The 25,598-nt window shown below is 39.3% G+C and overlaps 2 protein-coding genes and 1 long non-coding RNA gene across 4 annotated transcripts in view; 1 reads left to right on the top strand and 2 right to left on the bottom strand.

Moving 5' to 3' along the window:
• The window catches only part of sfxn4 (sideroflexin 4), a 27,377-nt gene extending 12,804 nt beyond the window's left edge, over positions 1 to 14,573 (top strand). For both annotated transcript variants that reach the window (XM_043712865.1, XM_043712864.1), the window contains exons 6-14: positions 535 to 560; positions 942 to 995; positions 2,520 to 2,582; positions 3,660 to 3,728; positions 4,720 to 4,810; positions 5,715 to 5,830; positions 6,688 to 6,773; positions 10,381 to 10,498; positions 13,288 to 14,573. In XM_043712865.1, coding sequence (XP_043568800.1) covers positions 535 to 560; positions 942 to 995; positions 2,520 to 2,582; positions 3,660 to 3,728; positions 4,720 to 4,810; positions 5,715 to 5,830; positions 6,688 to 6,773; positions 10,381 to 10,498; positions 13,288 to 13,365 — 701 coding nt within the window. In that variant the 3' untranslated portion in view covers positions 13,366 to 14,573. The remainder of the gene's footprint in view (positions 1 to 534; positions 561 to 941; positions 996 to 2,519; positions 2,583 to 3,659; positions 3,729 to 4,719; positions 4,811 to 5,714; positions 5,831 to 6,687; positions 6,774 to 10,380; positions 10,499 to 13,287) is intronic.
• Positions 4,111 to 6,325, bottom strand: LOC122561247. The gene is made up of 2 exons (XR_006314955.1): positions 6,239 to 6,325; positions 4,111 to 4,326 (listed from the first exon to the last, which is right to left on the bottom strand). It is a non-coding gene; the product is annotated as an uncharacterized LOC122561247 (long non-coding RNA).
• Positions 14,574 to 15,478: 905 nt separating the features above from the next.
• Positions 15,479 to 25,598, bottom strand: part of dennd10 (DENN domain containing 10) — a 29,825-nt gene continuing 19,705 nt past the window's right edge. Inside the window, exons 9-10 of the mRNA XM_043712863.1 lie at positions 19,361 to 19,575; positions 15,479 to 16,963 (exon numbers count right to left, since the gene is read on the bottom strand). Coding sequence (XP_043568798.1) covers positions 19,405 to 19,575 — 171 coding nt within the window. The 3' untranslated portion in view covers positions 15,479 to 16,963; positions 19,361 to 19,404. The remainder of the gene's footprint in view (positions 16,964 to 19,360; positions 19,576 to 25,598) is intronic.

The raw sequence follows: 25,598 nt of genomic DNA, 5'->3' as shown, positions 1-25,598 counted from the left end.
GGGGGGATAGGACAGTGTCGAGGTAGGTAGAGATGAGTTCAGTGGGGCAGGAGCATGCTGAGACTGGAAGGATATAATGGTTATAGAGATGATACACAGAATGGAAAATTTTAGCTCAGAAGGAGTAGTAGGAAGGCTGGAGTTGTTTTCTTTGAAATAGAAATCAGAGATTTCATTAAAGTGTAAACAAAATTAGGGGTCTAGTTAGAGGAAGGACCTGTTTCCATTAGCAGAGAAGTTGATAGACTGGAGTCATGGATGTAAATAGTTGATAGAAAGATAAGTGATGCGTCATGTAATTTAGTTTCACTCAGAAGGAAATGGGATTTAGAACACACTGTGAAAGAACAGTAGAGGCAGTTGGTAGATAATGTGGATGTACGCTTTAGATTCCAAAACAAGACTACCAACAGAGAGCTTGTTAGTAGGATTAGGCTGCAATAGCACAGATGAAGGTGGCCTAATGACCTCCATCTGGGCCATAAATGTTTCTTTGTTTCTAATCAACCGTTTATCTTTCTTCATTCCTTCCAGCATTTACACCACTTGCTGTCCCATTGGTAAGAGCTAAAACTCTGAATATTTAGTAGACTGGTTCAATTTGCTACTTCAAAATAGTTAAAGGTTTAGATTAGATTAATTGAATCATAGGGAGAGATGTTGTTTATATGAGTACAAGATCCTAGTTCCCAAATTCTTTGCTGTTTTGCAGCGAACAAAGCCGCCTTATGTAGTAAAGTTCTAATTTTTTTTAAACATGTAAAAAAACTTGAATGTAAAAAGAACTTGGAGTGAGAGATGTTTGTTCATGAAATATTTCCTTGACTATTGATATAAATTTGATCTACTGTATGAATATATCACCTTTAATAAAATATATCTATTATATGATATATCTATTATATGATTTCAAATGATCTAATTAGTTTGATTTTAATCAGGTTGTGGCTATGCTTCTGCCTCACAGAGGGATGAAACCAGCTTTATTTTGGCAGGTAATGACTGGATGAAATTTGTTTCCAACTATTCTGATGTATGAATGAACATAAAGTGCGGCATTTTTGTGAGAAGCTAGTAATTGGGACAACTGTGTGTGTTAATATTGTGCATGCGTATCATAGATGAAAATAACCTAGCATTGTGTCAAACGCATGAATTCATCACTCATCATAAAGGTTTTACAAATGAATGTGAGAAGAATTACAATTAATGGTGATTAAGCTTAAAACGAAGGGCAAAACTTTGTTGTGAGTGACCTATGGATCAACCATCTTTGCATCAGACACTGCACAATTTGACACATCAGAGAAGAAGCAAATTTATACACCATGAGAATCCTATTTATTCAAAACTATTTAGTTCTAAGGAACCAGTGGCTTGAGAAATGAAAAGCTTGCATTTTATATCATAGAATCCCTACAGTGTGGAAGCAAGCCATTCAGTCCCTCAAATTTGTACCAACCAACCAAAGGGCATCCCGTCCAGAACCCCCCCCCCAACCTATCCCTGTAACCCTGCATTTCCCATGGCCAATCCACCTAGACTGCACATCCCTGGACAATATGGGCAATTTAGCATGGCTATCCCACCTAACCTACACACCTTTGGACTGTTGGAGGAAACTGAAGCACCCAGAGGAAACCCATGCAGGTATGGGGGAAATGTGCAAACCCCACACGGACATTTCACTGAGGCTCGAATTGACCCCAGGCCCCCTGGTGCTATGAGACAGCAGTGCTAACTACTGAGCCACCATGCCGTCACAAGAGTCTTCTCTGGCCACAAGAAAGCCCAAGATGTTTTGCAGCTAATAAAGTTTGTTTGAAGTATTGTCACTGTTATAATGTAGGAAACATGGCTAATTTTTGCCCTTCAAGCTCTGTCTTACAGCAGCATGATAACTAAATAATCTTAATTTGTGCCAATGATTGAAGAATAATTCCCTTCTTTGAACCAGTAGCAAGGAATCGTTTATCTCCAACTTGAATAGGTAAATAAGTATTGCTCTGAAAAGGGGTCACTGCACTTGAAATGTTAACTGTTTCTCAACTCCACAGATGCTGTCAGAGTTGTTGAGTTTCTGCAGCAATTATTGTTTTTCTTTGTTCCAGATCTCGAGCATCCACAGTTGTTTGTTTTATTAACCTATTTATCGATGTTACTGTCCTACCCATTCCTTTTGTTTCATTGTTTTTGAAAGCTGTTCATCTGTAACTTTTTTTCAAGACCGTTCACGCGAGAAACCTCTTTGATCTCTCAGGTACTTCCTGACCTGAGTAATTCCACTATTTTCAGTCAGTTTCTCTCTCTCTCTCTCTCATGGAGAGGTCTTAATTTTATAGGACATTCATTTAGCCACTTAACAGGAGTACTGAACTAAAAGTGAAGTGTTTCACATTTTCTACACTTTCCCATTGGACTGCTGGTTCTAAAACAGTTATAGAATTTCGGTTGTTTAATGTTAACTTACACTTGCTATTAGAAAATATATTAATATTATTTCCTTTATTTGTTTATAGTTTCTCTTTCAGTCATACAGTGCAGGTTATAACCTCGCAAACAGAAATAAAACTACCCATAAAGTAAGTGCCAAACCTTTCAACTTGAGTCAAATATATTTTTTATGAATGTGTACAATGGTTCCAGAAAATGTCGGCTATGAATGTTTCAGATTCCAAATCACCCCTGGATAATTAATCATCTTTATGGACACAGAGTTGTCATCTTTAACCAGACCTCCCTGAATGTGACTGAAGTTCCACAATAATAGGGTTGGCTCTTAACTGCTCACTTATGTAACCTGACAAGCCACACATTGAATCAAACCCCAATAAAAGAGGGTAAACCCAGATTCATCATGCTGAGCTGATGACTGACTTCTCACTAAGCACCAACGTTGCTAGAGGTATTCCACAGAAAAACAATCATAGAGTCATAGAGATGTACAGCAAGGAAACAGACTCTTTGGTCCAATCTGTCCATGCCGACCAGATATCCCAATCCAATCTAGTCACACCTGCCAGCACCCGGCCCATATCCCTCCTAAACCTTCCTATTCATTTACCCATCCAAATGCCTCTTAAATGTTGCAATTGTACTAGCCTCCACCACATCCTCTGGCAGCCTATTCCATACACGTACCACCCTCTGCATGAAAAAGTTGCCCCTTAGGTCTCTTTTATATCTTTCCCCTCTTTCAAGTTTCACAACATCTTTCTGATAGGAAGGAGACCAGAATTGCACGCAATATTCCAACAGTGGCCTAACCAATGTCCTGTACAGCTGCAACATGACCTCCCAACTCCTGTACTCAATGTCGCAAGAAAATGGAGGAAGTAAGCTGAAATTGCTCAAAGTAAATCTCATACAAAGAGCTCAAAGTACTTGGGTCAGATAACTTAATGATCTTGAACAACATCTTGGAATCCAGAATAATTACACAGCCACCTACTCTGTGTCACTAATTGTTTCAGTCTCAGGATAATGGTCTCTTCAGATCTCCCATAACATAAACTCACCATTTCTGAATATATAAAACTATACACATTTGAAAATAATTCAATTTTTTAAAAAATTACATGTTAAGTGTCAATTATTGTATCTGCATATCGTGTTTGAAGCAAAGTAATTTTTTGTTTCACAATGCTGTTTCTTTTTAGGATGAAAATGTTTCTTTACAACAAGGTTTCCTTTTGGTTGGAGCTGCAACCTATACTACATGTTTGGGGGTATGTAATCAAAATGCTATGTGTTTTATGGGAAATTATGCAATGTAATTCAACAATGGTGCCATGCAGCACCCTCATCTGTTTGGCGATGCATCTTGGACTTTATAAAAATCTAGTTTTCATTTTTTAAGCAGTAAAAGGTGATTTTTATTTTTATTTTTGACTTGGAAAAAATAGATTATTCTTAAGAACCAACAGGAACTTAGTCTAAAATACAAACTGTGTGCATATTGCAAGTATTTCTAAGTTTATACTTGGCTGAACGCTTCTCTAACATCTACCTCCTACTACTGCTTTTGTTAACTTCATGTTCACTTTAATACCATTCAAAATATTATCAGTTGATACGAGGTAAAAATATTGAAAAGATGTACCCACTCTCTTTCCTTTGTGCCTTTATTCGTTGTACAATCTCTTCTGATGATGCTAATTTGCTCTGTGATGTGGTTCCATTTGAGCTTCAGTACTCAATGGTCCTTCAGTACTCAACCAAGTTGAGCCCTACCATTGAATGTCAGCCAATAGTTCGGCAACAGAATATATCTTAGTCCATTTCTGTGCTCACCTGAAATCCACAGCCACTTGCAGTGCAAACCATCTGATAGAAAATAAGAATGCAGAAATTATTGTGGCTATATAGCCATTTAAGACATTGGTGAGGATAAATGTGTTCTCTTGGAGGTGGTGAGTCTATGGATCGCTTCCCAGTGAGCATTGAAAGCATGATTGTTGAAAACTTTTAAGGCTAAGATAATTCGATTCATGATCAACAAGGAATACAAGTTTTTTGGAAACGTAGTGATCAAATCACCCATGATCTTATCAAAAGCTCAACAATAGGCAATGAATGGCCTATTCCTCCTAATTTATATGTTCATTTGTATGCAAGCTGCTACTTAATAAATCCTAAGCATGTCATATATTGTATATCAAACATTTAGAAATATTTATATTCATGTTTTACTAATTTCTAAAACCTTTTTAAAATTAGGTTTTCCCTCAATTTGTGATGAATCGCTACACCTCTAACAGTCCTATAGTACATACTGTGTTCAGAAAGATTCTGCCAGTTCCTCTACTTGGTAAGTAGGCAATTAATTGGAGCACCAGAGAGGGCACCGGGATTATCAGAATAGTGCAATAAGAAGTTAAAGTGCAAGTACAATAGTGAAAGATACCTCATGCTGCACCTAGAACATGACTACCTGATAATGATATGAAGGAGTAGAGTAGGGAGGCATTGCATCTGTCTTATCTTAATAAAAAGACTAATTTAATTTTGACATAAAAGAAATGACACAATTTCTGCAACTGCATAAAAGCACATCAATTGTGTGACGTGAGAATTTGTTCTCCAGGTCATTACATTTCAGGTTAGGTTTTCTGTTTCTTTTTTGTAATTTTCAGTTTCGCTGTTTATTATGAAACACTGCACCACAAAACTGCATAAAAGCACATCAATTGTGTGACATGAGAATTTGTTCTCCAGGTCATTACATTTCAGGTTAGGTTTTCTGTTTCTTGTCTTTTGTAATTTTCAGTTTCGCTGTTTATTATGAAACACTGCACCACAAACAAAGCTGGGGAGCTTACCCTACAAGTCCAGGATGCAATTGGAGTACAAATCATCTGTTTGCATTTTCACAAACCTTTGGCTTCTGTTTAGAGAGAGTCAGCAGAGTAAGAAGCAGTGATATTTCCCCACTGTCTTACTCCAGGGATTGTGGGAAAATGCATAAAGTAGGGGAAAGCTTAATTATTTTGCTCCTCTATATTTTTTAATCACTATTGGAAAACATGAGGAAAACGTCAAGGACACTTTTCTTAATTTTTCAGACTTGACCAGCCATAAGTTATCACTGCCTCTTGTACTTAAGATTTACATCCAAGAAGGATTCACAGAATGAGCTAAGATGCTATTTTATGTTTTTGATTTTGATACTTGTTTAAGATAAATTTTGATTTCACTGCTGTCTTTCCTCACAGCGATTGCAAGTGCTCTGAATGTGGCAATAGTTAGAGGCATTGAATTTGATAAAGGAATTGAAGTTGTCGATAAGAATGGAAATGTGGTAGGAATCTCACAATTAGCTGGAACTAAGGTAAGGCATCTTACTGCATATTGACTATATTCATGGGCTAACAAATAAAAGTTTGTAAACTCTGACTTTGTCACATAATTTTGTGAAATTTAAATTTAAGCTAATGCCAGATAAAGTAATCCTAAGTATTGTTAACAAAACCTTTTCAGTCTGACCTACACATGGTTTTACACCACACTGTTGACTATCAATGAGAACATAGCAGCAGGCATGGTAGACAGGTTAGCAAGGTTAGATCACATGGGATCTGGGGGAATCAGCCAATGGATACAAAATTGGCTTGAAGGTAGGGTTATTCTCCCTGACCAACCAGCCCCACCATCCCTTCCTGGCGTCCTTGCTAAAGAAACACACTTTCTGACTCCTGCCACAACCTCCAAAACCGTCCCAATCCAATTCTTCCCTCACCTGGAGTCTCCAATCCTTTCTTCAAGAAAATGCCTGGACTTCAAGTTGGTTATCCATGTTTTTCTTCTTGGTGACTGCTTTTGGTCCCAACAGTGGCCATTATATACTTCTGGAGCTGTTGGGAACACATCTGGGATTAGTGGGCAGCTCTTGAGGATGGGAGTGTTATGTTACACCGATGTAACCTCATGCTTTTATTTTCATTTGTAATATTCAAAAATTAAATTCCATATATATTTCATAAAGAAAGTGCTGCATTTAATTGATCTTGATATTTTATTCATTATTGCTGATTGACTTCTCACCACTCTCGTGTCCTGGATGTGATCATTTTTCTATATATTGGATATGATAAAGGGTTAAGTGAGCTTGTGGGTTAAAACCAAAAGTTGCATCTTTGACTATGAGATTAGTCGCAGTATTTACAAAGTTGATTTACTCCCCTCTAGGCAATAAAAGAGACAGCGTTTTCTCGAGCAGTATTAGTTGGAACTACAGTGGCTGCACCCAACATACTTGTCAGTTATTTACAAAGGTAGGAAATATTCTTGAAAAAGTCTTGCATTGCCTTTTAGATTGAATCCAAGTTCTGCCTCCATGTTCTTCTCTAAACACTATTCCAGTTTTTAGAAATTGATAAAAACTCACTGCATTATCTTAAACAGTGTTTCATTTCATTTTCCATACTTTTCCCCAGCTTCACTGCTTTTAGCTTTCTTACATCATAGATGAGGAAGTAAAAAGAAAGACTTGCATTCTTATAGCGCTTTTCTTGAGCACCAGTTATCCCAAGGCACTTCAGAGTCTTAAGAGTACTGAAGAGGCCCTTCGGCCCATTGAGTCTGCACTGACAAAAACTACTAAACCTACATTAGTGTCACTATCCAGCACTTGGCCCATAGCCTTGAATGTTATGATAGTTCAAGTGCTCATCCAAGTACCTTTCTAAAAGTTATGAAGTTTTCGACCTCCACTTCGAGATTTACATCATCCTTTGGTGAAAGAAAATCCTCCAATCCCCTCCAAATCTATTGCCATTCACCTTAAAGTTATGCTCCCTTGTTATTGGCTGTTCAGCTATGGAGGAACTAAGCTAATTTCTATCAACCCAGTTTCTGCCCCTCAAAATCTTACACAGTTCAATCAGATTTCCTGTTAGCTTTCTCTGGTCTAATGAAAACAGGCTGGATAAGTCCAGCCTATCTTTGTAGCTAAACTGCTCCATCCCAGGCAACACCTTGGTGAATCTCCTCTGTAACCCGTCCATTACAGTAACATCTTTCCTGTAGTGTGATGACCAGAACTGCACACACTACTCCAGTCATGGCCTCACCAAAGTTAGGTGAAGCTCCAACCTATTGTTGCTCTTATAATCTATGCCATGACTGTTATGGATCAGGCCAGAGCCCTCAAAATATTTCAAGAAGGTAGCCCAGACCCTAACTTTTGTATTTGATTTAATCAGGTGTCCAATGGATATTCCAGGAGAGAATCAGCTGGTCAAATTACTTAGATTTAAACAAAACAGAATTTATTTACGAGATTACTGAATGAAATACAAAGAACAGAAAACAGAATACCGAATAACTTATCCTATCTGAAAACAAAACAGACTATCCCAACTTAATTATGCTGTTCCAAAATACTTGCAACAATCCCAATAAACATCCCATGGCACAAAAGATAAAGTGAGACAAGCTCTCACTGGCTTGAAGAGAGAGTGAGAGACTCCAGCAACCTTTCTTTTCCACATACACACTCACTGCAACTGCTGAATTACCAGAGCTGTTAGAGTTGACTACCCCCTTTTGATTATGCAAGTCTTTTTTTAAAAACTTGAAGCCTTCTGCCTGAGGCAGTATCTGTTAGTTGTAAACAAACTGGCCCTAAAATCCATTTCAACCTCCGACGATTCAGAACGTATGTCATTTACAAGGGGAAAAAAAAGGACAACCTAACCTTGTTAAAGGAACAGCTTTGTCACATGGCTGGTAAGGGCAAGTGACCCATATGTCTTTTTAACTACCCTATTAACTATGGCCTGGTGGTATTATTAATTAACTATTAATCCAGAAAACCAGGCAATGTTTTGGGGACCTGAGTTCAAATTCCCCATGGCAAATGGTGGAATTTGAATTCAATAAAAATCTAGAATTAAGAGTCAAATGATAATCATGAAACTGTTGTTTGTTGGAAAACCCATCTGGTTTGCTCATATCTTTTAGGTAAGGGGACTCATCCTTACCTGATCTGGCCTACACATGTGACTCCAGACCTACAGCAAGGTGCTTGACTCCTAACTGCCTTCTGGGCAATTAGTTATGAGTAATATCCACATCCCAACAAATCTGTCCTGTAACCTTCAGGGAGAACACCAGATCTCTGATCCTCTAAGCTTTCTAGAGTCTGACCATGCAATGAGTACACCCTTGTTTGTTACTTCTTCCAAAGTGAATCATCTCATACTTAGCAGAGTTAAATTCCACCTGCAACTGACCTACCTGCCTACCTGGCCAATCTGTTTATATCCTCCTGCCTAAGATCGTCTTCCTCATTGTCAACTATCCAGCCTATCTTGTGTTATGCACAAACGTACTAAGCAACCCTCTCACGTTTTCTTCAATATCGTTTATTTATGTCGCAAACAATAGGAGGCCCAGCACTGCTCCCTGTGATATGCCACTAGGTACCGGCCTCCAGTTACACAAACAGCCTCCTACTGCTACCCTTCATGTCCTACCACTAAGACAATTTGGATTCAATTTGCCACATTACCCTGGATCTCCATGTGCTTTTATCTTCTTTACCATTCTCCCATTTGGGACCTTGTCAAAGGCTTTCTGAAATCCATATAAATTATATCAACTGCTGTACGCTCATGTGCACACCTGGTTATCTCCTCAAAAGGTTCAATCAAATTTGTTAGGCGTGACCTCCCTCTGACAAAGCCATGCTGACTATTGTTAATCAAACCTTGCCTCTCCAAGCAGAGATTAATTCTCTCCATTAAAATTTCCTCATACGTTTCCCTACCACTGATGTTTGACTCACTGGACTATAATTCTCTGGTTTCTCTCTACCATCTACCTTGAAAAGTGGAACCACATTAGCTGTTGTGTGGTCCTCTGGTGCCTCATCTGTGACCAGAAAGGAATTAAACATTTGGATCGGAGGCTCCAAAATGTTTTCTCTTGTTTTCCACAGCAGTTTGGGATACAAAGCCTCATAAACTTGTCAATTTGTCCACTTTAAGCTCCCTCAAAATCTTTAATACCACCTCAATACCTATATCAGACTGTTCAAGAACCTCACAATTCCTCTTCCTGAATGCAGTAGTGTATCCTCCTCCTCCTCCACAGTGAAGACAAATGTCAGGTGCTTGTTTAATACCCAACCAGAATCCTAGGGCTCCCTGCACAGATTGCCCACATGGACCCTAATGGATTCTCCTGTATCCCTGATTGTTCCATTCTCCATGCAATACTTGTAGAATATGTTGGGATTCTCCCTAATTAAGTACTTATTAGAAAACACTTATAACCATTTGTGCACAGCAAGATCCCACAAATAGCAAGGTGATAATGACTTTTTGTGACATTATTGGAGGAACAGGACTAAGAAATTGGGGTAATTCCCCTACTTTCTTTGAAATAGTAATAGGAGTACACCATTCAGCCCCTCACGCCTGTTCCATCATTCAATGAAATCATGGCTGATCTGAGCTTAATTCCATATACCTGTCTTTGCACCATATCCTTTTGCTCATAAGAACAGTAATAATGCCATGGGAACTTTTTCTATGCATCTATACAGGGCTGCACCTTGATATCACATCTAAAAGGCCCTAGCTCCAAAGGTGTGGCACTCTGCCAAAGTGTCAACTTTGATGTTTGTTCTCAAGCCTTGGAGTGGGATCTGAACTTAAAGCTTTCTAACTCGGGGGCAAGATTGCTACCAGCTGTCCACAAGAGAGTCTTAAATTAGGAGAAGGAGGTGGAGAGATATCGACAGAGATTTGGACGTTCTTGGGGCCCAAGTAGCTGTTTGAACAACATGCATACAAATGCCTATATTGTGATTTTTTTTTTCCCTACTACATTCTTATTACTGTTAAGTGCTCAATAATACTTTTTCTACTCTAGGACAAATTTCATCAGAAGATTTCCACTTTCTCTAGCTCCTTTCAGACATGTAATGACGGCTATTGTATTTGGACTAATGGTCCCCATTTCTTTTAGCCTGTATCCTCAGACAGGAAAGGTATGTAATGTGTTTAACATGTAGTATATTCTATTCAAAATTCTGTTGTTCTGTATTTTGCTGGAAACACCAGTTGTCTTGCTGTTCTTTGGAATTAATGTTTTCATTTAATGGTCATGATGGTTTTCAGACTGGATTCCCTTAATATCTGTGGGCTTATCAGATTCTTTCCCACTACTCATTAGGGTTGTGTTTTACTGGATTTGTTGAATTGGTACTGTTGTTTTTATGCTGTATCTTAAACAAAGTGAAAAAGAAGGAAATTGCATTTAGCACCTTTTCATGATTAGCATTTTAAAGGTCTTTACAGTCATCAAGTATGTTTGAAGTATAGTGTAACATGGAAAATGCAGCAGACAATTTGTGCACCGCGAGCTTCCACAAAAAGCAATGGCCAGATGATCTGTCCTTTTTAAAGATGTTGATTGAGAATCATCTTTTCTTTGAGATAGTGCAAGGGATCTTTTACATCTTGCTGAGGGAGCAGAGAGGGCCTTGATTTAATGTCTTCTCCAAACGTCAGCACCTCTGGCAGTACTGTTGGTGTGCTGCACTAGAGTGTCAGCAAAGATTTCTGTGCTCAAGTCTTTGAAGTAGGAATTGAATCCATGGCCTTCTGATTCAGGCAAGAGTGCTACTGATGAGTCAGAACTTTACTGTAAGATAGCACCTTTTTGTTTTCAATAGCTGATGCTTGATTTATCTAGTTTTGACTTGATACCCCTTGGAATTTGTTGATATTAACAAAGACATCCTGAAGGATTTGTAGACTTGATCCTTTTTTTCCCTCTTCCCTACCCACCATGAGAGTGTTAATATTTGCAGATAGCAACTTGTACAGAAAAATTTGGAAACCACTGCTTCAAACCCATCATTTCAGGACATGAAGATAAAAAGCACGTTTCTAACTTTGCAACTTGATAGTCAATGTGTTAGCATTTAAGTGCAGGAAAATACTTAAAATAATATTTAGTTATAGTAACTCTAAAAAAGAATCATTGCAAAACCTGAAATTGAGAAATGTGTTTGTGACTGGGTCTCAGCAATACAATATAACAGGGTCAGAACAGTGATAACTAAAAACTGGGGCAGCCAAATCAGATGATGCAGTTTCTTACTGGGTTGAAAGTGTGATGACTAGGTTAGAAAAAGAATAATTCATATTTTATTTAATTCCAAATGACCATCCTAAGAGCAGCATTTTGTTTTGTGGCTGTAATTGTGTGGAGTTGGGGTGGTGGGGAGACTTGATGTACTGTAGATCAGGGCAGTCCAGTTTGAAGAACAAGGTTTGCAATTTTAAAAGTGAAAATTTATATGATTTGAATATGAATATAGGAGGTATGGTTAGTAAGTTTGCAGATGACACCAATATAGATGGTGTTAGCGAGGTTTGAGAAGATTTGTAGTTCAGGTTGAGATTTTGAATGAAGGTTTGCTCGCTGAGCTGGGAGGTTCATTTCCAGACGTTTTGACACTCTACTAGGTAACATCTTCAGGCAAAGATGGTGTAGTGGACAGTGAAGAAGATTATTTCAGAGTACACTTGCATCCTGATCCAATGGACCAAGGAGTGCCAGGTGGAGTTTAATTCCGATAAATGTAAGGTGTTGCATTTTGGTAAGGCAAACCAGGGCAAGATTTGTACACTTAATGGTAGAGCCCTGGGGAGTGCCACCAAACCAAGAGACCTAGGATGCAGCTGCATAGTTCCTTGAAAGTGAAGTTACAGATAGACAGGGTGGTGAAGATCATGTTTATCATCTTGCCTTCATTAGTCAGGACATTGAGAATAGGAGTTGGGATGTCATGTTGTGGTTGTGCAGATATTGGTGAGGCCAATTTTTGAATACTGTGTACAATTCTGGTAGCCTTTTTATAGGAAGGATGTTGTTAAACTTGAGAGGGTGCAGAAATGATTTACAAGGATGTAGCTGGGACAGGCGGATTTGAGCTATAGGGAAAGGCTGAATAGGCTTCAGCTTTTTTCTTTAGAGTGTTGGAGGCTGAGGGGTGACCTTTATAGATGTTTATAATATGAGGGGTTTGGATAGCGTGAATAGCCAAGATCTTTTTTTTTCTTCTGGGGTAAAGGAAGTCCCAAACTGGAGGGCATAGGTTTAACGTGAGGGGAAAGATTTAAAAAGGATCTGAGAGGTAACTTTTTCACACAGAGGGTGGAGTATGTGTGAAATGAACTGTCAGAGGAAATGGTGGAATTGGTACAATCTTCCCATTTAAAAGGCATCTGGATAATTACATGAATAAGAAAAGTTTGAAGGGATATGGGCCAAATGCAGGCAAGTGGAGCTAGTTTAATTTGGGAACATGGTTGGCATGGACTAGCTGGACCAAAGGATCTGCTTCCATGCTGTATGACTGTGTGTGGCTTGTCCAACAACTCAATATATAGCAAAAACTCCATCACGTTGGTGTTGAGGCTTCCAGATCAAAAAGGTTGTGAATTTCCATCTTTAATTTATAGAAATTCATACAATCAATAGAAGACCTGTAACGTGTCTCATTTTGCAATTCTTTGGTAAAGCGTGAAATCGTGGATGTCACATGATTAGCTTTTTCCAGCTTCAGTTGCCATGCCAGTAACTCAGATTGTGCTTTTCTATATAACCATGAGAGAGAGAGTTGGCAGGGAACAATCTGAGAGTAAGATTTGCTTTGGAGGGGAGATGGACAATACAAGAGTGAAAGGTAGATAATTTAGAACCGCACTCTGCAAGCAAAGTAGCATTTGTTTTTAAAATCTAAACTAATTGTTAGTTTTATTTCAGATAAAACGGGACAATCTTGAACCTTTGATCCAATCGGCCACAACAGAAGACCGTCTTTATTACAACAGAGGGTTATGAAAGAGATATCACAAAATAAGATTGCATTGTGCCTGAAGTTAAATTGTTCACATGGACCAATCTCATCATACATAGACAATAATTCAAAACAAGGTAGCTCAAGATCCCATACGCAGCTGAAGTTTTATTTGGTGCATTAGTATTTGTAATAATGTAAAATACTGTGACAACTAATAATGTTTGACTAAATATTAATTATTTTAGCACCAGTTTTTAAAAAAAATGTTCCACTTTCCCCACATTTTAATGTGTTGTAGTCTATTACCTTTTATCTGTAATGGATTTCCAAGATTTTTCCGTCTTGTCTTTAAGGCTGCAATACATTTTCATGCGTACAGTCCTCTACTTCCTTTGGAAATGTGACATGTTTATACGGGAGCTTGGTCATTTTTGGGATGACATTACCATGGAACATCATAGTGTCTGCCCGTGATCACTTCACTCATTGGCAGAAGACACTGTATGGTAGTGAAGAACAACACTCAAAGCATGATTTGCCTTTCATTCTGTAGCATGAAAGTACAGAGGTATATATTGAATGTATATAAAAATTCAAAGTTTATATCTTACTGCCATCATTTCTGTCCTGATGACAGCACAAACAAGTGTGAGACCTTTCCAGTCTGAATGGGTAGCTCAGCCCTACGCTGCTAAGTATACTTAATCATGAATTTGTTGAGGAATTTGTATGTGTATCTTTTCTGGTACAGAAACATTATGGCTTGAAATTCATTGAGGCCACGTATGCCTAAACATCTGATATGGCAGATGACACATGGAAGGGTAGGTACACAGAGACTCGAATGAAATACCTGTTGGATCACTTACATCTGCAAATCATGGACCAAACATCTTTTTGAAGCTCCCTTCCAATAAATTCCCAATTATCCCCCCTCAATTTCCTCTTTCCATAACCTAAGACTGATCTTTGTGCCACTGCTGGGGAGCCAGCTGGTGTGCCATCATCTCAAGTTGAAACCAGTAAGTTGTTCCTGCACAGCTGTTTGGCATCCACAGATTGTTGTCAATTTGCTGATGAGAGCTGGGGCCCAACCCTGGTTGGGCCTTGAATCTCTATTATGGGCCAAAGCAGATTTCCACATATCCATCTCTGACGGCTGAACTCTGTATACTGTGAATGATTACCAAACATGTTATTTATTGTTTTGTATCTTTTATTTTTAAGTAAAAAGAATAATCATGGCACACCTTGGTAATAATGATGCTTTTTTTTAAATCAACAATTTTTTCATTATTATTGAAAACTCCTATTTTTCATTCAGCTGCTTGTTCTAGTTTGAATGCCCAAAACAGATGAAATACGTCAATTCATGTTGAAGTGACACTTGCGTCAATGCTTTTAAAGTGGCTTAATCCAATCCAGATTCACAACAATTCTTTCTGACATAAAATATTGTTTATACAAACAATACTAACACACTTGGAAGAATTAAAACGAGTTAGAGTCTAATCTCTCAAACTATTTCCTATCTAAAACTTATTTTTAACCATTTTGTTTGGATGTGTTATAACACATTTCTGGGACAAGTATGACCTAAACCCAGATCTTCTGTCCTGGAAGGACGGACAGTATCTCTTCACCACAAAAACCAACAGTTTCCAATCTATATAGTTGTATGACTGCTTAAAGACTGAGGAATTAATGATGGTCTCTACTGAAGTTAATTCAGACCCTCAATCTTGTATATTCTCAACTCCTTCAAGACATTACTCTGATCACGAACTTTGGTCTAATGTCTTATCCCAAAGACAACACCTCTGACAGTGCAGTGCTTCCTTAGTCTTGCATTGAAGTGGTAGCCTTCATTTTTGTGCTGAAGATCTGCAGCAGGTTTTGAACCTAGAGTATTGTGTTTCAGGGATGAACTGAGTCATGACTAATTGTCTAACTCATTGCAATAACGTTTCCATACATATGAACCTCAGACCATTTGACAACATCAGAGCATGTCCTCTGACCTCCATTTTGATTACAAATCCCCAGTATCACATTTGTCTTGTGTGCTTTGCTCTCTGCAAAGGGGACCCATTTTCTTATTTTCGTATCAAACGCCTATTTACATCTCAATCACTCCTCTACCACCCCCTTTTCTCTTTTGCTTTAGGGACTCTCACTACCTGTTTCTTTCACTCACTCCTCCCTTTGTCAACAACATAAAAACATTTCCAGTCCATTTCAGTTCTGCTCAGAGGTGGAGGGAGTGGACAGTTAATGTGAAAAATTGGCTGCTTTGTCCTGGATGATTTCAAGCTTCATGAGGTAATATTTATTATATTCTTTGTGCCTTGCAGATGGTGGACTGACTTTGTGGAGCCAAAGTGAGTTACTTGCTGCAAGATTTACAGTTGTTGATAGCAACTTGGAGATAGTGAAGACTGCAGATGCTGGAAAGTCAGAGTCGATAAAATGTGGAGCAGGAAAAAGAACAGCAGGTCAAGTGGCATCAGAAGTGCAGGTGAGTCAACATTTTGGGCAGGACCCTTCATCAGGATTCAAGAAGTCCTGCCCAAAACATCGACTTGCCTGCTCTTCTGATGCTGCTTGACCTGCTGTGCTCTTTCCAGCTCCACATTTTATCAACTCTTACAGTTATTGACATGCTTTTGTAGCCATGACATGACTGATCCAGGAAGGTTTCTGGTCAGTTGAATCCCAAGATGATGTTAGTAGGGATTCATAGAGAATAATGACATTGAATGTCAATAGCAAGATGGTTAGATTCTCTCTTATTGGCGGTGGCTGTTGCCTGACACTTGTGTGTTGGGTTAAGCAGCTGAGTGGTTCTGTCAGAACCCAAAGTGAGCAGGTTACTGGTGTCATAGAAATGTCCCTGGACTCAAACTAGTAGCCTAGATTAATGTTTGGGTACATGGGTTTAAACCCCACCATAGGTGCTAGTGCCACTTAAGTTGGAATTAAAAACTATTTAGTCTCAGAAATAATGACTGTTAAACACTCATTGATTATCATAAAAGCTCATCAGTCTCACTAATATAATTTAGGGAAGAAAAATCTATCCTGGCCTCCATGTGACTCCAGATTCATAACAGTGTGTTTAACTCTTAACTATCCTCTGAAATGAGCTGGCAACCCACTCACTTCAAGGGCAATTAGGGATGAGAGGCAACTTTGGTATTGCCAATGATGCCCACATCCCATGCAATGTTAAAGAAAAGAGTCACTTAATAGCACACTTGACATACCCTTCCACCATTTTGCTGATGATCAAGGTTAGACTGATGGGCTGCAATGGATTTGTCCCAATTTTTGTTGTTTTGAGCAAGAACGTAAATTGGAAGACAACATTGGTATCGGTTCCTGTTACATTGAATCTACTTTTATCGAGGACCAGATTCTCTCAGTTCAACTTCAGCGATATTTTGAATAAATACATCTAAATCCCCGATACTTGTCAAAATAAAAATGCCACAATACTTGTCCGTTCCTACGTTCTCTTTACTCAGTAGCATCCTTCTGATCTCCACAGCCAACATGCTACAAAGACCCAGAGGTAAAGAAACTGCTCCACGGTAGAAGCGAATAGTCTCAGTCCAAATCGTCAAGCTTTATTCAACTCTGAAGTACAAACAAGCATTTGTTATAGCTTCAATGTCATGAGCACAGCTACCATTGCTGATCTTTTCTAAAGTATAAAAATCAACTGAAGCTGATGAGTAATTTAAAAATGCAGCATCAAATTGGGTTTCAAAATGGGCCTGTGGTGGTTCAGGAATTTGACACCAGATTGTAGTGAACATAACTACACATGTAACCTTTGCTATTTTATTCCAAAGAGAATGTATGGCTGAATCTTGTGTTTTTTTTTATTAAGTCCAACTTGTGTAGAGTTTTGTGCAGAGATTTCTCACTAAATCTTACCAAGCCTGCCTCATTAACTACACAAATAAAAACTGAATGAACTGCAGATGCTGAGAATCAGAAAAAAAAACAGAAGTTGCTGGACAAGCTCAGTAGGTCTGGCAGCACCCTTGAAGAGAAATCAAAGTTAACGCTTTGGGTAGACTGACCCAAAACTTTGATTTCTCTTCACAGATGCTGCTAGACCTGCTGAACCTTTCCAGCAACTTCTGTTTTTGTTTCATTAACTAACACATCCTGCCACATAACATCCCATGCACTGTTCTCTGAACCACACACCACCCAGCAGATATCCTGGAATTTACTGGCACTCCTTGCATATGCACCATCTTTAAAAACCAGTTATGTGCCTGGACAAACACTTGGTCTAGACCTGTCCTGAACAGTTCTGGAGATCTATGCCACCCGCTTTCATCTCCTTTAATATAGGATTCTGTTGTTTAGGAGAAAAGCAGCCCCCAAAAAAGTAGAAAGGCTCAAGACTGGGTGGTAGGATGCCTAATGTTTGGCTCCTCACCCTTTTGTGTAGAACATCCTGAGTGGCTGACTGACAGTTTCCATGCCCCTACACTTGTATTGAAGGCTGCCTTTGATTTTGTGTGCTAGGAGCCCCTGGACAAAGGCTGCCTTGCTTGACTTGACTGAGACCCGCTGATAATCATGGCATTCTTACTACCTTGGTGCTTGTAGTGAGTGGAAGGCAGGATAGAAGTAATAATGAGCCTGGTATCTGTGGCTGCGAGGGTAAAGTGCAAAATGGCAAGATAAGGCAGGGATGCTGTGAGCATCCAGTTAGGTTTCTTAATTGGCAACTTGCTACTTCTAGCGAAAAACTTCCCATGCCACTTTCCAAAAGAAGAAAAGATGATCCAAAATGCTCTGACATCCACGTCTGTGTTACTGAACGTCTCGTCCGATTCTGCCACAAATCTCATCACAGCCCACATCACCTAGAAAGACCCTAGAAAATTCTGCCTATAATAATGAACTCATCTCGGTCTCCGTTACACTTAAGGCAACGTTTTTATGAATTGGACACTGGGAAGGCTGTATCATGGGAGTGTGTTTGAGAATTTATTTTTGTTGTGAGATTGGGTAGAACATTTGCTAGTGGGATTTAGTGGGTTGAAAGAAAGGCTTGAGGAATATGGTTGCTGAATAATATGTAGAAAATGACCATTAGAAAGAAGAAAAATACAAATCAAGTCAATGAAATATGTGAACCGACCATAAAATCATCAGAATGAAAACTACCTGTAATGCAGCAATCGTTATGTTCACAATACACACCGAACTTTACATAAGGTTATTAATAAATTCTCAAGCATTGTTAGCAAGGCCAGCATTTATTTTCCTGGTTACCTTTGAGTCACTGTGGAATTCACTACTCCAAAGTATGGTGGATGTTGGGACAGTGAATATATTTAAGGAAGAGACAGATTAGACAGTTGTTTATTTGGTAATGGATTGAAGGGATCTGGAGAGAAGGCAGGAAAATGGGAATGAGCAGCATATCAGCCTTGATCGAATGGTGGACCAGACTTGATGGGCTGTTTGGCCTAATTGTGCTCCTATATCTTATAAACTTAGGAACTTTGCTAAATCACTGCCATGTGTTAAAGGTACTCCCATACAGAAAGGATCGGGATAAACTTCCCATGGTGGAACCCTGCAATCAGTGCGGGTTGTTTCTGAAGAGGGCCAATAAACCCTATACATCACTTCATAGAAAATCAATTTTGACAACCCAGACATAAAAAAGCAGTAAAATAAGCTAATAAACATACTGGTCATATTGAATTTTGAAGTGTACTGGAGGTGTTAATGCAGTATTCATTTTTACTGTGTTTTTTCTAGTTAAGTACATAACTTGTGAAGAATTTAGTGGATTCCTTCACTAAATATTTAGTATGGTGATTCTTTAATATGCAAGTCTACATATACGCATTCATTTAATTGATGGGCCAATTCAGAATGTATTTAAATTATATTACTGAAAAGCCAGCAAGTAATGTGCTGTGCGCCAGTTCAATTTTAATCATTTATTCATTTCCCCAAAGCAGCTTTTAAGCTGAATATTGTCTAAGAATTCACCTTGGTCAACTATATTAAAGGTCTCCCACTGTAAATAGCAAGAGTCAGATCTGAAGCATTTGCTCTGCAGCTGCTACGTGATAGAGGAAGGTCTCAATTGCGGGTGGAAAATGGCGCTCCTTTAGAATCTCCAGAGTGATCTTGGGTTTTCCCTCTTCGTCTGGTGCCAGTGAGGCTAAGTTAGCCAAAATTTCTTTTGTTTTCTGTGAAATGTCCTGAAAGGAATCATGTAAATGGAAGTCAGCACAAAGAGTAATGGAGTCTGGAATCTTGTTTTTCTTTTCATTTTGTTTAGATCTATACCTTCTGCTTGCTCTACAAACTGCAGAAACCGGGGTGGTCTGAAGGTTAATTCTCTATTCATTGTTGAAGAAGCTCATCTCAGCTGGGCTACAAAGCAGGGTAGCTTTGTTACCCTGACTTCGATTCTGTGAACTGTGGAAAGTTTGCATGGGCGCCTGCTTTGGGTCACATGATCAGCAAACACTCTTGGGAGACAAGAGTTAGCCTTGGTTGTGAGGCCACCCATACCTTCATACCCAACAATACCATGGTCCAGCTATGAATGCTAATGTGGCTGAGGCAAAAAGACAAACTGCACACTGGCATAAGAATTAGCGTATTTAGAAAAGGAAAAAAGAAAATCCAAGCAAATAATAGAACTGTAACCCCAGACAAAAAAGATTTGAACAGAGGAGCGTAAACACCACTAGGTGGCATATATTGCGCACGCGCACAAACAGCTGGGCCGAACTACCGTTAGCTGCCTGAATCAAAGATGGCGCCGCCCATATTGTCACGTTGCAGGGAGGAGTCAAACTCCCACGAGGCGGTGATGCAAACTGTAACCCACGGGTCCTTTAATCGACTGCTGTGGTGGAGGATAAAAACATTTCAATTTGTAATTTCGAAAGGGGTTCTAAGGAGGTTGGTTTCTGAGAAGAAATGCCAGCCGATATTACTGGGGCCGTGCCGCAGCCGTTGTAAGTCCCGCGGGCTGTTTGGGGGCGTGTGTGTGAGAAAGCGCGAGCTCCTGTCAGATTGATCAGGTTCTCTTGGCTGTTGTGTTTAATAAAGAGTTTGCTGTCTGTTCACCAACACCCCCCTTAATCAAACTCAATGTACAATCTGTAAAAACCTCCCTAAAGCTTGGAAGCTACCGCCAACGTTGGAGGGAAAATGTAAAAGGTAAAGACGCCCTAATCCTAGCAGACCCAAGGGCTACTCTCTCATTGACTCTTAACTGGCCCCTGGGCAACGAGGGATGGACAAGAAATGTGGCTAATAGCCAGCTTCGCCCACATCCTGTGAATGAATGAGGAAAAAGTTAGGGACCACTTTTGGTGGTTTCATGAGGCCTCGGGCGAGGGGAGAGGTTGAGAATGTATTGGGGTTGTCCATCTCACTTGATGCACTGATGCTGCCCAGCTTGCTGTGTTCTTCTAGCCTCCTGCTTTCTACCTTGGACTCCCAACATCTGCAGCTTTCTTTTTCCTCATTTGGTGCAGGAGGTTCCTTTTTTTAACAGAAGGAAAACCCATCACTGCAAAAAGACAAGATGGGAGTGAAGCAGTCTCGGCTTAATTTCCAATGCATTTGTAGCCTTTGTGCTGAATTTGTATCTCTAAGAGGTCACTAATAATCCACTGTGATATGATTGAGTTAACTAATCCAAAAGGAAAAGCTTCAGATTCCAGTAGGAAATAACTTGGGACAAATCTGTTCTGCTTTATATATTTTCCTAACCAAAGTGTTCATAGATGTTATTACACACCTCTGGAGTAGGTGGCTCTTGCACTCAGGCCTCTGGCTCAGTGGGAGGGACACTATCATCACATGACAAAACCCCCATTCTGCTATATATTGTGGTTGTTCCTTACCCAATTGCAAGTTAATTGGATCTTCAACCTTAAAAATTGAACTGTTACTGCCACTTTTCTGGAATTTTTAAAACCATTTGTTGCCCAACCCTATTTGCTGTGAGGGGATGATGGTTCAGTGTTATAGCTTTGAAATTTGTAAAATTGTTGTTTCAAGATGATCTCTTTTAAGGTGAAATCTTGGAATAAAAGGGATCCTGTGGCCTATTCTCAATCCTGACCAACATGCTTGGGTCTCTACGAGTGGTAGTGGTGTTACTGGAAAGGAGATTGGGGAGAATCCCAAGGTATTCTGTAAATGTATCAAAGGAAAGAGGATAACCAGGGATAGAGTAGAACATTAGGGTCCAAGGGGACAATTTGTTTATGGAGCTGGAGGATATTGATAGAGTATTAAAAGAGAGCTTCACAGCTGTCTTGAATTTGGAGGAGGATGTATTAGAGGTTTTGGCAAGCTTAAAAGTGGAAAAATACCCAAGTGCAGATGAGTTATAGCTGCTATGGTAGAAAATTATAGAGGCTCTGGCCATAGGGCAGGTGCCATGGAGAATTTCTAATGTGATTCTACTTTTCAAGAATGGTGTAGAGATAAATCGAGGAATTACAGATCAGCAAGTGTCTCATCAGTGGTAGGAAAGTTATTGGAGAAAGTTTGAAGGAGAGAATTAATCAGTGCTTGGAGAGGCAAGGTTTGATCAGGGATAGTCAACCTAGCTTTGTCAGAGGGAGGTCATGCATAATAAATTTGATTGAAGTTTTGAGAATGTAACCAGGTATGTAGGTGAGGGTGGTGTGGTTGATCTAATTTATGAATTTGGGCAAGGTCCCCTCATCAGGAGACTGGTAAAGAAATTAAAAGCACATGGGGATCCAGGGTAATTTGGTAAATTGAATCCATAATTGTCTTAATGTCAGAATAGAGTGCAGGAGGCAGTGTTTGTTTCTTGTGACTGGAGGCTGGTATCCCATGGAATACCATAGGTCAGTGCTGATGCCTTTACTATTTGTGTTACATATAAACGACGATAGAGAAGAAAATGTGAGAGGATGATAGTAAGTTTGTGGATGACACAAAGGTAGCCTGGATGATTGACAGTGAGGAAGAAATCTTAGCTTACAGGAGAATATGGACACATTGGTCAGATGGACAGATCAGTGGCAGATGGAATTTAAGGAAATCTAGGAAGCTCAGAGGAACAAAGTGATCACCTCCTTGTATTGGCAGATTTTGGAAATCTGTAGTGCACGTAAGCATGAGATAATTGGTGAGTATGATTACCCTAAGGGAGACTGGCTAATGTAGAGTGTAGGGGATGGAAGGGGAGAAATTCCTGCATTATGTGCAGGAGAACTTTCTGGAACAGTCCAATTCCAGTCCTACCAGGGAAGGGGCTGTGCTGGATCTCGTCCCAGGAAATGAGATAGGCCAGCTGGGGAGAACATCAGAGTGGGGAATCATTTGGGAAATAGCGAACATAATAAGAATCAATATTAAGTTGTAAAAGGATTAAAATCGGTCAATTATTACAATGCCAGACTGGAAAAGGGTAGATTTTAGGGGTCTAAAAGTTAAACAGGAACAGGTTGATTGGAAACACATATTTCTGGATAAAACAGTGGTTGAAAAATAGAGATGAATAGGGTACAAGTCTATGAGAAATAAATATGGGGTATCCAAAGCAAGAATACTCTGGACAACTAAGAATATTGATTAGAAAATAAGAAAAAGGAAGCATATGATGCATACTGGAATAATAAAGCAATAGAATCAGGAATAATATCTCAAATGTAGGAGAGAGGCTAAGGCTGGAATAAGGAAGGCTAATGTGAAGCTTTCCAAAAAGGAAAGGATGACAGGCTGCTCTAAAACAAATACTAAAAGGTTCTTCAAACATAATAATAATAAACGATTAGTGAAGGACAGAGTAGGGCCCATAAGGAACAAGCAGGGTAAGCCGCTCACTGAAGCAAAGGCTATGGCAGAGGTGCTAAATGAGTACCTTGCTTCTGTCTTTAGCAAATTAAAAATTGGTGACAATGGCCGCGCTGAAAATGTGTGTATTGAGCAACTGAGCAGTACAGTGATAGATGAAGAAGAGATTCTAAAAAAGGCTGGGAGAAGTCCAGGTAGAGAAATCACCAAGCTGGGAAGGAATGCATTGATATTGCTGACAGAAGTGAGGGCGGAAATTGCAGAGTTGTTGACAGAAATTTTCCAGGCTTTTCTAAATATAGTCCTGGGGGACTGGAGAATTGCAAACATGATATGATTGTTTCAGAAAGTGGCAAAGGAGAGCCAAGTGAACTACAGACCTATCAACTTGACATTAATAATGGGCAAACTACTGGAGGCCATAATACAGGATAAGGTAAATACACACTTAGAGAAAAATATAAATGTTTGCTAGACTTGTCACAGGCAAGTCATGTCTGACAAATTTGACTGATGATGTGAACGTGCCGGTGTTGGACTGGGGTGGACAAAACTAAAAATTGTACTACACCAGGTTATAGTGCAACAGCTTTACATGGAAAAATTAGCTTTTGGGGTGCTGCTTCATCAGGCAGCTGTAGGACTATAACCTGGTGTTGTGTGATTTTTAAATTTGACTGAGTTCTTTGATTAGGTGACACAGGCAGGGTACTGCTGTAGAAATTGTATATTTGGAGTCTCAGAAAGCATTTGAAAGCATGGCAGGCTAATTAGCAAATTAGAAAATTTTTGGGATTAAGTCCTTGCAGCAATGGATCAGCAGTTGGCTAAAAGATAGGAAACAGAGGGTAGGTATTGATGGGCATTTTTCAGATTGGAGTCAAGTTTCTAGGAATTAGTGTTGGAACTCATGCTTTTTCTGATTTTATACAAATGATTTGAAGGTATGTGTTGAGGCAAAATCTCTACATTTTCAGATGATACTAAGCTAGGAAGAATTGTAAATTGTGACAATGATGCTGAGTGACTTAAGAGGGATATTGACAAGTTGGCCAAATGGGCAGACACTCGGCAGTTTAATTTTAATGCAGAGTAATGTGGGGTAATGCATTTTGGTAGAGGGAACAAAGAGAAACTGATACAATTAGAGGGGATTACTGGAGCAAAAGCACCTCAAGATGCACGTGCATTATTCTCTGAAAGTGACCAGGCAAATTGAAACAGTTAAGAATGTTTATAAGATCATTGGTTTATAAATAGAGGCATTAAGTCTAAAAGCAAGGAAATGATGTTACATCCCTACAAATCATTGGTTAGGCTACATTTGGAGTATTATGTCCAGTTCTGTGCACTGTAGTTAAGAAGGATAAAATACAAAAGAAATTTACTAGAATGGTACTAGGAATGAGGGATTTTAGATACAAAGAAAGATTACAGAAATTGGGCTTATTTTCCTTGGAGCAGAGAAGATCAGAGATTACCTCACTGAGGTGTTCAGTTATGAACAATTTAGACAGGGTAAAGTATGATATTCTGTTACTACTAGTTGGTCTGCCAGAACTATTAGGGGTCAAGAATGTCGGCCAGAGTGTGATGAGGAGAAACTTCTTTACTCAGAGTACTGGAAAGTGGGGCTAGTGTAGATTGAGAAGTAGTTGTGTACATTTGATGTGCTGAAGGGCCTCTTCTGAACTGTGTGATTCTAAGATGTAAGTTATTATTTACAGTTATACCTGTAAATATCAAACAGGGCAGCTTTGCCAGTGGAGGACGGACTGTAGGTATACCAAGTCAAAGTGGAGTGTTGGGAATGCCAATCCCCCAAACACCTCTGAAAAGTTTATCAGAAGTTTTTTTTTCCTCTGTTCTCTGATGTTAGTAGAAATAAGGGTTTTAAGAAAGAATGCATTTGGAACAGATGGAAAGGAATCCATGGATCAATAATCATCTAAAAGTAACTTAAAGAAAGAAGTAAGGATATGAATATACAAATGAACATGTAACTCCTAGTGAATGTTTCATTTACTGGAGTTACTTTTAATCAATCTGTTTGGGGCAACTAGGGCAAGTGGGACTTGAACCTGGATTTTCTAGCCTAGATACGAGGACACTACCACTGCTCACCAAGCCCCTCAGAACAACCACTATCAATACATTTAATCAACCTGTTCAGACATGTTATCACACACCTCTGGAACAGGTGAGACTCAAACTGAGGCTTTCCTTACTCAGCAATAAAGACTCTACTACCAGACTACAAGAAGTGCCTTGTAAAAGATATGTTCAATCAACTTGATCAGATGATATGACATACTTCCAGGATAAAAAGTAGGGAGGAGAGACTTGGGGGAGGGGCGTCGGAAATGCGATAGGTGGAAAGAGGTCAAGGTGAGGGTTATAGGTCAGACTGGGGTGGGGGCGGAGA

This window comes from Chiloscyllium plagiosum, chromosome 22 (assembly GCF_004010195.1).
Source record: "Chiloscyllium plagiosum isolate BGI_BamShark_2017 chromosome 22, ASM401019v2, whole genome shotgun sequence".
In the NCBI taxonomy this organism is placed as follows: domain Eukaryota; kingdom Metazoa; phylum Chordata; class Chondrichthyes; order Orectolobiformes; family Hemiscylliidae; genus Chiloscyllium; species Chiloscyllium plagiosum.
Note: the sequence above shows the minus strand (reverse complement) of the source record. Positions and strands in the feature narration are given on the sequence as shown.